Source organism: Botrytis deweyae, assembly GCF_014898535.1.
Source record: "Botrytis deweyae strain B1 chromosome Unknown BDEW_005, whole genome shotgun sequence".
Classification (NCBI taxonomy): domain Eukaryota; kingdom Fungi; phylum Ascomycota; class Leotiomycetes; order Helotiales; family Sclerotiniaceae; genus Botrytis; species Botrytis deweyae.
The window spans coordinates 65,679-77,722 of NW_024066212.1; the positions used below are offsets into that span (position 1 = coordinate 65,679).

A 12,044-nucleotide genomic window follows, 5' to 3' on the forward strand; every position below is an offset into this window, starting at 1 on the left:
TGCCCCTGTTGATGCGTCTCGCTTCCTTTCAAAACCCGATCATTTCGATCCAGTCTGAGAAGTTGTCCAAAGCTCTCTCCACCGCCTCAGCAGCTTTCCATTTCCTATCAAAGTACAATCTATTTCTTTGCCAGATATTTGTGTACTTCCAGTGAATTTTCCAAAAGAGTGCAGACGGTGCCAGATTGATGCTTTCCACAATTACTCTCTTAGCTTTGCTATCCCATTCAGCTCCTAAATTGAAGGGAGAGGGGATTCGATTCACTTGGAGGAGTAAACCTCCCTCTTTTGAGCCCAGATAAGTCGAAGTGTCCTGTTCGTCATCTACCGACGTACAATCCGTACGATCAGTACGTGTAGATTCATAGTCCTGATATCTTTCCTGCAACATCTTCATCTTTTGGATTTTGTTTGCGAAGACAGACGCGAGAAGAAAACGATCCGGAACACCGCTTGAAGGGACATCTAATTCCGTCGTCATACTCGTAGAATACCCTGCGTTCTCCCTCGTCCAGCAGAGATCATTTTCCCAAAAGAAATATCGATCTTTCAGCCCGTTCCAGTTTTCAACTAGCTTGTACAGTTCGATTGGTGGGTATAATTGAGACATCTCGAGCTCAGTGACCGGGTGTAATCGGAAAGGAAGACTTGTATCGACCAGGCTTCGTAATGGAACCTTTGATGGGTATAGAGCTCTGTATGCAGCGTAAAGCTCAGGACAAGTTAAGCCAAGACAGGTCGAGCCCTCCCAGCCGAGTAACCCCATCACATTGTATATGATCTCAAGTGGAAGATCTCCGAGACGGCGATGAGTTTGGGTTGGCACTGCATCAATTAGCTCATGTTAAATTGTAAACGGGAATTATCATGTTGCTTACCTTGTAACCAGCAATTTGTGGGGACGTTTCTCATCGTGGTAGATTTCTGAGATTGATGTTTTCGTAGTGGAATTGAGTAACAAGATTGGTGAACTTTCTCAGTTGATCTTGCTTTCCGAAAATGATTTAGAAATCTGAATGAGATTGAGAATTTGATAGGAGATGCGATTGGGGGGATTGGAGGTTAGTTTATATGTTATTAGACAAGGTACGCTCTTTGAGATAGTGCCGTAGTAAATATTGCTGATAGAGTTACGGCATAATTCGAAGTAGACCGTAAACTCATAAACGTACCGTATTGATCGAGAACTTCATGGAATCAACCGTACCTGAACTTCTGCCTAATTATCTACCATCGATAGTGGTGAAAGATCTGATGGCGGTTTTCATTTGTCTCGAAGATGATTTTTGTAATGGGACCGTAACGATTCATAAAAGCCCTACTTTTAGAAAAGTTATGAGCGATCGTAAAATTACTAGCCGGTAAGACAACTTTGCATAGACCTGAGAGTATCAACTTAAGTGAAGGAAAGGATTTGCATATAGTTGAACAACATGTATTGTAGTATTAGACCAAATGCACTTTTAACATCTTTGAGACTCATCTTGAATCTTTCCAGTCATTTATTGACTCGTTCTTCTCATCACTCTATCGCTTTAGACCTCATTCATGAGTAACCATTCCGAAAATGCATTCGAACATATCTCAGCCTGGCGTTCAGCCCAAGCTTCTTGAAAACTTGCATGGTTTAGACGGAATAGAAGACAGTTCGTCCAGTACCATCTCCAGTGTCTTCTATCACGAGCCAAATCCATAGTGCTCAAGATCACCTTTCTAGCCTCCTCCTCCCACCTCTCAACTCCCATATTGTAAGGATTGGGTAGAGGACTCATCTTGAAAGCGGATTCTGGATCGTCCTCTTGTGAGAGCGAACCGGACGAAGCTATCAAGGAGTCCCCGATATTTTTCTGATTAGTTCTTCGAGGTCCAAACCAGAAACAATCCTCGTAACTATTTCTGAGGCTACATCGCAGCATAGTATTTCTCGAAATAATTTCTGGGGTATTATCAAGCGGAGTAATGTCATATATAGACTTAAGGAGGAATCGAGCTGGTATTGCCTCAGGATTGACATTAGAACCTTTGATACGTCCCCATGGGGAATCCGGCGCCCAACATGTGTATTGATGGCCATGCCATGTTCCTAGCAACTTAAATAGCTCGACTTGAGCCGATTTTGGAGGCTCACGACAAAGAGGAGGAGGAGCTGTCTCAACTAATGCTCGCAAGAATATCTTTAATGGGTATAAATGCTTGTAGATTTCGTACATTTGCGAACAGGTCAAGCCAAGGCAAACTGAACCTGCCCAACCAAGCTCTCCCATGATTCGAAACATGATATCGATTGGGATGTCTCCGAGTTCGCAAGTAGATTGAAGTGCTATAGAAGGATTAGTAAATATAGATTCTGAGAAGTACATATTACTGCACTCACCTTTCTCAAGAAGGACATCGGGGGGCCCTTTTTTCCTACTTGTATGTGATGTTGGTTCAACATCTTCCTTCTTTGTGATATATACCGTTTTCCCAGTATCTACAGGATATGTATTCAAGAAACAAAAGTAGTCGTGCTAATTGATCTATGCGGATGGAATTTCGGGAGAAAGCATACGTAGGCTCAAAATTTGTCAACACCGAGATTTGATGTTAACACCTGGTAGAGTTACTCGAATGGTGTCTGGATAGACTTTCATCTATCACTTGCAAGTAAAAGAAGATAGGAATTTGCAACTCAAGAGTTCAAGGATCTTATAAACAGGTGGTTACTTCATTGGCGCCGTACATAATGACCGTACTAAATTCAAAGATTGACAAAATTGAGAACCGAAGATATACGATCGCGCCGTATTAACCCATAATTTCTAGTGATTTCAATAGCGAGTGATCAATCAGTCAATTCTTCACGGCACTCCACATTATACACCATTCAGTCACAGAGGAAAGCTCTTTCATCTTGGGAGCTAGTCATGAGATGAGAGTGTTAGGATTCATAATTTTTTGGTGGAATCGACACCATGAACTTGTTGATTCAATGCTCAAATGTACAATGAGACTCAGTTCCTCTACGGTGTTGATTTGACAAACCACCTTGAATTCCCTATCGATAGCTAAAAGCGGTATTGTAGCGAACATGTTATTCTACCTGGCCCCAAAACTTTCTATCCCTCCACCATCACGACCTACACTAACCCTCCAACTCCACTGGTCTATCTTCACCGCCAAGCTCAGCTGCTTTCTCAGAAGGTACTGCTGATTGCTGACTGGGCGCTTCATGATACGTTGGAGGTTTCGTCAAAGAACCTGCTGGATGTTCTGTCAACGGTTTTGTTGCAGGCCCTCTCTTGTTTTTCCTTCGTTTGTACAGGAAGTATGCCAACCCAAGGACTGCGCAAAGTACAACCACAGATGCAACAGCAATACCTGCTGCCAATCCACCACTAAGCTTAGTGTGTTTATCCCTGTGTGTCGTATCAACTGCTGTTGAATTTGCAATAGCTCCGGTGGAAGAATTAGATGCCTGAGTCGAGGAAACCACAGAACTGGAAAGTGTCGGAGAAGAAGTAACTGTGGAGGACGAGGAAGAAGTTGTGGATGTTGAAGTAGAAGTTTTAGAGGATGAAGCAGAATCTCCGGTGATGACCAAAAATGCTGGACTTGACACATCACGAGAGTGGAGATTAAACGCAGGATTAAGGTCTTTAAAACGAAGGACGTATTTTGCGGTCTTGCCTAAAACACTGGTTGGAATATCGATTGTCCAGTCGTGAGTGCCGCTATCGTTGGCGTTGATATTCCCTATTAAAAGAAAATCTATCAGTATCATGAAGAGCCTTGGTAGTAAAATGGCAGGTCTTGCATAATTATACCTTCGAGTAACTGGCTATATGCAGTCTTTTCATACTCCCACGATGTGACCCACAAGTTCGTCAAGGTATCAAATTGATAGTCCACTGGCGCCCCGAACCAAGTAATCTGGACAGTGAGACCTTGTCTGAATGTTTGTGAAAGATCTGGCTGGGTGCCATCAGGTACGACCCAGATCGAACCGAAATCTTCAGCTTGCTGAGCTCGAACTGCTGAGAGGTAGAGGAAGCAGATACCCAAAATAGCTGTGTAGATATGAAACTCCATTGCGAAAACGTGTATAGGTTCAAGTCTTCGATAATCTTTGCTCGTTTTTATGGGAAACACGATCTGGCTAAGCCGCAAACCCATTAAGATTATGCATTCGGTTACAATATCTCTAATTGGCGATCTCATGACCGACAAAGTGAATACACGCACTTCCAGCAGTAATTTTGGAGTGCGAGAATGATTTTCTTGTATAGTCTCCAGCGACTTGAAATCACCTGGGCATGCTTATCTGATAAATTATAAACATCTTTTACTCTTGAACGCCTCTATATCTTATTACCAATATATATCTGGGATACTTCACTTATTAGACCGTTCATATGAAGTCCTCATCCAATCAGGTCTCGAATAAAGGTGAATGAAAGCTGGTGATGATCATGATATAATGTCACATGGTTGGCATCATCTAAAAAAATCCAGAAGTACTGTATAGCCGGCACTGAGCTACATAGATGAGAGACTCAGTGGTAACCAGGTATTCATCCTTAAATTATCAGCCCGGATTTTCTTTTCGCCTTTATATTGAAGAGCTACCATCAGAATCTAGATCTGAAGTCGCTGTTAGTATGATTCAATCACCATAGTTAATCGTTGCTCAGGAAAATCATGCCATTATCCTGGAAGGGTTGTCTGGTTGCTGACCGTGAGAATTTAAGATGTGGTACCTTTGAGCAAGTCGAGATGATAGTGTTAGAATGATATCAAACCGATGACAGTGTCATAAGCTTGGGTGTAGATTCATCTGAGCTGGTGTAGTGTAACATCGGCTATACCTCTGGTGGAACGAGTTATCAACCAAGTTGATACCAGCAGTTATGTCTCATCTGGCCAATATCGCGGGGAATGCGATACTAGGACATTTGGATGTGTGTTGATAGACTTGTATGCAGGTGGTTCAACTGGAAGTTAAGCGATAATAACTAAGTAATAAAATTTACTATTTGAGCTGAGCACGAGATTCTATCTACCGAGGAAACACATTCTGCTGATATAGCCGGAGATCTTTGTTTACCGCTGTCCTATTGCTCCCACACATATTCCACTGCTGTGGGACAGTTGGGGTCCAGTGCGATAACCTGGTCAGATGATCTCTTTCCCGAGTGTTCGACTATAACTAGTCCGGCCATTGTATAAACAGAAATTGGTTCCCTCTGTTGGAGTTCAACAATATAAACCCAACATCCTAATTATCGCTCTTACGTGATGACTAGCTATCGAGTCGAGATGTAACAAACAAGTTCTCAAACGACAGAGTGATCTTGGTTATAGTTGGTGGGATTGGTCGTGGCTAGGCCGCTGTTGTTGTCTCTACTTTGAATTGTTATTACGATTGTATCAGTTGCGAGATGAGTTTCTGATCATACCTATTATAATATTCCTCCTTAACAGCCTTGTGCTCTCTGTGACGCTCGCGAGTATCCTGGAATGTGGCGGTCAAAGCATGAAGAATACTATGGATGTCATTAATTTTTGTTGACTAAAGACCGTACCAGATGAAACTTACGTGCTAACAATGGCTGTGATGAAAGTTCCAAGAGGCAATTGACATCCTGGGTCAGTGGCATAATTATTCTGCGCTGCAATCTTCTTTCTCTGGCCATAGCAAGGTCCTGCCTTCCCACCATTTGGGCTCGTCAACACGGCGACGGCAATAAAAGCTCCCACAAAGGCTATGTCGAGCACAATTATGACCCAACGAAGGAATTTCGGCCCGCCGTTTCGCATACATAGTTTCAAGGCCATAACTGCAAGAGTGTAAACAATGGCTGCAACGAGGATACCTTCAATGGCTCCCTCTGCGTGGGAAATACTGCGATAGAGTTTATAAATCTTTCGGATGCGGATAGAGAAAACGATAAGAGACGAGAGAGCAGACAGGAATTGTAGGATGCGGAGAATTCGTTGAAGGAGGGGGTAGAATTTCGAGTTATGGAACCTGGATAAGAAGCCTGCCATTTTGAAGAACTTTTGATTGTGACTTGAAATTTAATTTGATTATAAGAGTACAGATAGAGAGAGCGATGAAGAAGAGCACTTGCACTCCTATATAGAATAAAAGTTGCGACAAGATTGCAATGACGCAGCCAGATTCTTAACCAAGTGACATAAAAATCATGGAAAATACATGTATCTACAAGTTGCTGTGTTTTGATATGCTGGCATATATTTTGCCCTGTTATTGATAAAAATGACTTCACTTGGGTCTTCGTAAGTCGCGAAATCCAACTCTCCATCGGACCATTGATCTTGCACTACAACTATCAAGCCCAATAAAACAACTCCAGTGTGGTTTCGAGAAGTCTCCTGCTACCTCAGTGGCTGAAGTACCCTAGTAGATAGCCACTGGTTAAACAATTACTCTGGGGAAGAGTATTATACGTCCATTCTCGAAAATTTGAATGCCACTCGACTCACTCAGACGCTCGGCATTCCTTTGCCTCTGACTAGGGAAGAGATTGAATTGTATTTGACGAAGTGTATCATTTCCAGTTTGATAGTCAAAAGTTCAATGGTAATTGTGTCAAGGAACTTTAGAGAAGCTGGAACTACTAGACTTGCTTCTTGACTATACTGAGGTCCCGCCGTGACACAAGAATGACGACTCTTGAGCAACAAAAACCAAATGTTTAAGTATACCAGAAAATGGCTTTGTGATGTTAGGTACCACCACGACAATTTAGAGGCTATCATAACCTTAATTCGTGCAACAGCAAGGATATTTTTGCTACCGCTTCTAAACCATATCAAGAAGTAACTGTATGCTGCTCTTATATCATCGAGGCCTATTTGATTCCATTTGTGAGAAAACAAGTAAAGTGTTAGCAAGAAAAGAAGGTGAAACCGCATATTATCAAGGCCTACTATAAAAGTCTTGGAGATTGTATACTGAATTGAATTCTTTTCTTTTTATATGTACACTTGATAAATACTAAATACATTATTAGCTCGAGCAAAAATCTATCTTTAGTGTATTAATAAGTTAGTGTATTAATGAGTTGTGCAATTAAAGCGACAACATTCCTTCTCACCGCCTTTGTCTCATCAATTAATTGTGACAACCCCTTTCGAACATAGTAAGCTGCACCGCCACGAGAACCTAGCTCCAGACCCTCGGACCATTAGTTCCACGCGATCAGATTGGAGGCTGGGGAAAAGGTTGGAGTAACGTCTGCCAAGCTTGTGGCACATTAGGGCGGGTCAAAAGCTCCCCCCTGTTGAAATGTAGTTATGGTGGCAATCTTCTCATGTGCAGTCTCAGGGAGATGCAGATGTTGTACCATGGCGGCAGCAATGATAACCAAGAATATCATGATATTGTTCATGGATGGCAATGCGACCCAGGGAGGAAGGCTGCGTCATAGTTACCTGCCATTCATTTGCTGAGCACTCTCTGATCACAGTTCTTGAAAGACTTGGCCGGCTCCGACGATACTATAAAATTTCCTGTTCAAGGGCCCTGCGATGTTCTCAGTAATATAAGCAAGCTTTACGTTTTACTTGAGATTTAACGTGGTTCATCATCATACGTGTTACGGTTTTTAATACACATAAATCGGATACCCTACTTTCGAACCACCCCCCTTTTAAACCACCCTTTTACACCAAAAATCACTTTTTAGATCTATTAATATCTCTATTAATATTCAATACAATTTAATGAAAATTTATACATATATAATTTAAATTGATTTAAGCTTATTCTGAAATTTTTAGATTTTTAGAATTTTTTAATATTGAAAATTAAAACTTTAAAATATCGATTTTTGAATTTATATAAGAATCATATACAAATTTAAGTTTTTTATTAAATCTTTTATAACTTTTTAATAATATTAATTAAAAAAAAACTATATGTATTTTTGAAATATTTAAGTTTGAATCTATATAAAAATTCAAAAAAGAAATTCAAAAAAATTAATAAATATAGAAATATAATATAAGATCTTACAATAAGTTTAAAATAATATAAATAATCTCTATTATTTTAAAAATATCCTTATAAATATTTATTTATAAAACTTTTTTAATTTTTTCTGAATCTTTTATATTGAATATATTATAAATTTATAATAAAATTTTATAATTTATTTTTAGCAATTTTTATTAGAAAGTTATTAAAGATTTTATAAAAAGTTTAAATTTGTATATAATTTTTATCTAAATTTAAAAATCAATATTTTGAAGTTCTAAATCTCAATATAGAAAAATCCTAAAAATCTGAAAATTTCAAATTAAGCTTAAATCGATCTAAATTATATATAATATAAATTTTCATTAAATTCTATCCATAAATAAGAAAGTTATAAATTCCATTTTTAGTATATTTTGGATATAAAAAGTGATCCAAAAGGGGGGTGGCCCGAAAGTAGGGTACTCGACTTAATCGTCCCCTTTGTTCTAACATTCCTACATTTAGCTTTGCTCAATCAAGTTTTAGAGAGGAGGCGAAATGGAGGTAGCCATGAATGAATGCCCCTTTGAATGAATAATTGCATGCTGTGGTCATGCCTATAACCCCCAGGTAGGGTGATTTGGCGATAGAAGCATTCCCAGAACGCAACATGAGGTCATAAGTGCTTGAGTGGTGGCGCGACCATCTTAATTGATGAATTTCGACTATTTAAATTTTGACCATTGCTTTTATTTTCAACACTGCAAGCTTAAATAGTTTCCAATCACACTCACCATAGTTTCTCACAGATCCAGATCTATATTTGATATGGATGACATTCTGACGACCTCAAGCTCGAACCAAAGGCTTCCAATTTCTGACGAAAACTCTCCCTCTAATCCTCCAACCAATGAGGTATCTGATTCTGGCTTGGGTGCCGGCACCTACACTCTGTTTCGACCACAAACTCCGGTGCAGACGGAAAGTAGCCATGCGCAAGATGTGATTAATCAAAACTCTAAAGTACAAGTAGACGTTGATCAGAAAACTATGCAACATCCCGAGACTCATGCCAACAGGACCCTAGCTCAGGAGTATTCCAAGAATCATGTTATGCGAAATGAGGATCTAGCATCATCGGGCAGTGTAGATACCAAGGCTACTCCAGCGCCAACTGCAGGTGCGCCTACACACGAGAATACCAACGCTTCTGGCCATACACTCAAAGACAAGATAGATGTAATGTTAGCTAGCGCAAAAGAGACAGCAACCTTGATAGACCCAGATACCGCGCAGGCACAATTCGTTTCTGCTAAAGCAGCCGTGAACACAAAATTGAGAACGATGACGAACTTAACAGCTCAAAATATCACTGAGCAAGTGTGGGAGAACTTTTCAGCTGACAGTCATGAGATAGCACGCAAAGACTATGGTATTCGAGGTGCTGTGCAACAGCATGATGGTAGTCCCGTCGATAACATTAGAGATATCGGATGGCACCGACCTCTCACTGAGATTCCGGATCCATTGCTCGGAGGTCTACGAAATGGAAGATTGTTTTCGTTGATAAGGCGTTTCAACAAGGTAAGAAGATCACTAGCATATGGATAACATTCTAATTCAAACAGGATGTATTTGATGTTCGTGCAGTCGATCTCGAAGTTTCTCGTGGGCTTGACCTAAACGATGCCTGGTCGGACGAACACGCTGCAGACAAGGCTACTTTGCATCTCGAGCGAATGTACTTATCGATGATACTTGGATTCGCTAGCCTCGGGAAACATATTGCTAGACTGCGGTCATGGAAAGAAACTCGTCGAACAAGTGTTTTCTGTGCTGTATGTTTTATCCCAGTGTTAATAAGGGTAGCTGCTTACAAGATATAAGGCATATTTTACAGCATGGGCTCTTGATCTGTTATTGCCCTTAGTGCTTGGCAGTCTGATTGCGCTAGTCTCTTCAAAAGAGGCTCGCAACATTCTATTTCCTCCAGCTCCCCTAGCTCTGGTAAATATGGGAACTGGCGGACTCCAAAAACCTCAAGCTGGTCAACTGGGAACAAGCAACACTCTCACCGGCGCACCGGAAAAGCAAGAGGGTGAAGCTGTTGAAGAAGAAGCTGCCAATTTTGTAAGTAACATTCATCACATGGTTGAAAGAGCAATCGGAATGCACGAGAAGAAGCAGAATGAGGGAGACCCGCTAGAAAGCAAGGTTCCAAAACCTATTAGAAACGCTGCGAAAGCTGTTCACTCGGCTGGATTCGCCCCTGCAGATACCGGACACGACAAATACATGACTCAAAAACCCATGGAAGAAATGCTCTGGGACAAAGCTAGCCCAGAGAAAATTAAACCCATCATCCAGACAGTACCTCACATCATAGGCGAGATTGTCGACAATTGGGAGCGCTTCACCAAGTATGTTATATCATGATTTTGCTTTGTGACTTTTGGCTAACCTTTTAAGTGCGATCTCGGCCACACCACCATTCCCAAAGATGACTTTTCTACGGATTGACGCTGTTTTAATACCTACATTTCTAATGTCACTATTTGTCAGCTACTATATGGTGTACAAAGGAATTGGTTTCTTCATTGGCTTTGGTGTTTTTGGCGACCCAATCTTGACACCAAGTCTTCAGTGGCTGAACCAAAATTCTTCTAATTGGAAAGAGCTTTTAGAGCCCAAGAAGTAGGTCACTTCTCGTTCGTGGCTAGAACACAAAACTAAAACCATGCAGTAACATTCTCCGTGGTGTTCCCACAAATAACCAGCTAACACTCACACTCCTGAGAATTGGCGAGGCCAATCATACGCCTCTCCCTCCAGTACGAACCTCTCACCCCAATGATTGCAATCAGAAGCAAACCATTGATGAGGATAACATTACGCTTGACGCCACGGAGACCGAAATTCAGCACGCCATTCAACCTTCTGGAAACATGGAGAAATCTCATCCGCAAGAAGAACAGCAGGGCGAGGGCCAGAAGCATAAAAAGCTGGCTAAGTTTATCCGTGCCCTGAAGGCCAACACCAAGGCATCTGTAGAGACGAAATTAGCCGTGGACCATGTCAGAGCTAAGGTTGGTAACGAAAAATCCAAAGGACAACTGGGCATTCTTCCGAAGAAGGAGAATCTGATTTACGCAGGCCCTAGCGAGTATAAGGCTCGATATGATGGCAAGAAGGGCTGGCTCTACCTCACGGGCAACTCTATATTGTTCAGCCACAAAGAGCAGGGCGACAGATCGTCTCTAGTTGTTGAGATACCTTTTGCAGAGATCAAGCAACTAAAGCGAGTAGCGGCATTCTCAGCCAAGGCTGCGGAGGTGGCAGCTGATTGGGGTACTGACAAAGATCTATTGGGGAGTGTAGAGATTGATGGGTTGAATGACAAGACGTGGAAGTTTACTGCGCTGCCGGAAAGGGATGAGCTGTTTAACCGCTTGGTCGCTATTAGTGGGCACCGATGGGAGAATTTGTGAACTGGGTGGTTGTGTACGATAGGAAGCAAGTAGCAGGATGGGTAAAAGGGTCATTGAATTTTTATGGGGGAAAACTTCTTTTCGTGTTTGATAAGAAGTAAGAATTGTATAACGTTGCCTGGTAGCGAAAATTACGACGAGCCATCTGAATAAAGCAAGTGACATAGAGATCGATATTGCGTGAACGCGTAAAGGAGGTGCCGCGGGAGTATAGCCTGATGCGGCTTATCGATAGCCGGGGCTAATCAAGGGGGCGAATAATTGATTAATTGAATGATTGATTAACGTCCTGTATCAGTCTAAGAATGTCTAGGACGGCTACAGCCTATGAATTTAGCAAGTCTATATATCGTATTTACAAAAGGGTTCTTTAGTAGTAGTTACTAACGATCAAGTAAATATTGAGGGGCTAGCCCTGCTAGCCCTATGGAAGTAAAAAACAAGAAGCAGGACAGTTGTTCCAGCAAACAATTCTTTCTTATACACGGTATTGGTATCCGGATCGGGGAGTTTTGATTGTTTTTAGATCCTCAGGCTCGAGATTTGCATACTTGAAAAGCGCGGCCGTTTGATTGATCAAATTAATCGAA

General features: G+C 41.3%; 5 protein-coding genes across 5 annotated transcripts; 1 reads left to right on the plus strand and 4 right to left on the minus strand.

The window, feature by feature from the left end:
- Positions 1-28: 28 nt before the first annotated feature.
- Positions 29-912, minus strand: EAE98_002673 (uncharacterized protein; the record flags this gene model as incomplete). The annotated part of the gene is made up of 2 exons (XM_038950293.1): positions 29-825; positions 879-912. 2 exons carry the CDS (start codon positions 910-912, stop codon positions 29-31), a joined length of 831 nt encoding a protein of 276 aa, XP_038812822.1.
- A 623-nt stretch (positions 913-1,535) lies between these two features.
- Positions 1,536-2,264, minus strand: EAE98_002674 (uncharacterized protein; the record flags this gene model as incomplete). Its single annotated transcript, XM_038950294.1, has 1 exon — positions 1,536-2,264. One exon carries the CDS (start codon positions 2,262-2,264, stop codon positions 1,536-1,538), a length of 729 nt encoding a protein of 242 aa, XP_038812823.1.
- Positions 2,265-3,124: 860 nt separating this feature from the next.
- EAE98_002675 (uncharacterized protein) lies at positions 3,125-4,071 on the minus strand (the record flags this gene model as incomplete). The annotated part of the gene is made up of 2 exons (XM_038950295.1): positions 3,125-3,735; positions 3,807-4,071. 2 exons carry the CDS (start codon positions 4,069-4,071, stop codon positions 3,125-3,127), a joined length of 876 nt encoding a protein of 291 aa, XP_038812824.1.
- Positions 4,072-5,315: 1,244 nt separating this feature from the next.
- On the minus strand, positions 5,316-6,030 carry EAE98_002676 (uncharacterized protein; the record flags this gene model as incomplete). Its single annotated transcript, XM_038950296.1, has 3 exons — positions 5,316-5,382; positions 5,439-5,525; positions 5,579-6,030. 3 exons carry the CDS (start codon positions 6,028-6,030, stop codon positions 5,316-5,318), a joined length of 606 nt encoding a protein of 201 aa, XP_038812825.1.
- A 2,764-nt stretch (positions 6,031-8,794) lies between these two features.
- On the plus strand, positions 8,795-11,454 carry EAE98_002677 (uncharacterized protein; the record flags this gene model as incomplete). Its single annotated transcript, XM_038950297.1, has 5 exons — positions 8,795-9,550; positions 9,595-9,804; positions 9,854-10,386; positions 10,436-10,660; positions 10,710-11,454. 5 exons carry the CDS (start codon positions 8,795-8,797, stop codon positions 11,452-11,454), a joined length of 2,469 nt encoding a protein of 822 aa, XP_038812826.1.
- Positions 11,455-12,044: the final 590 nt, after the last annotated feature.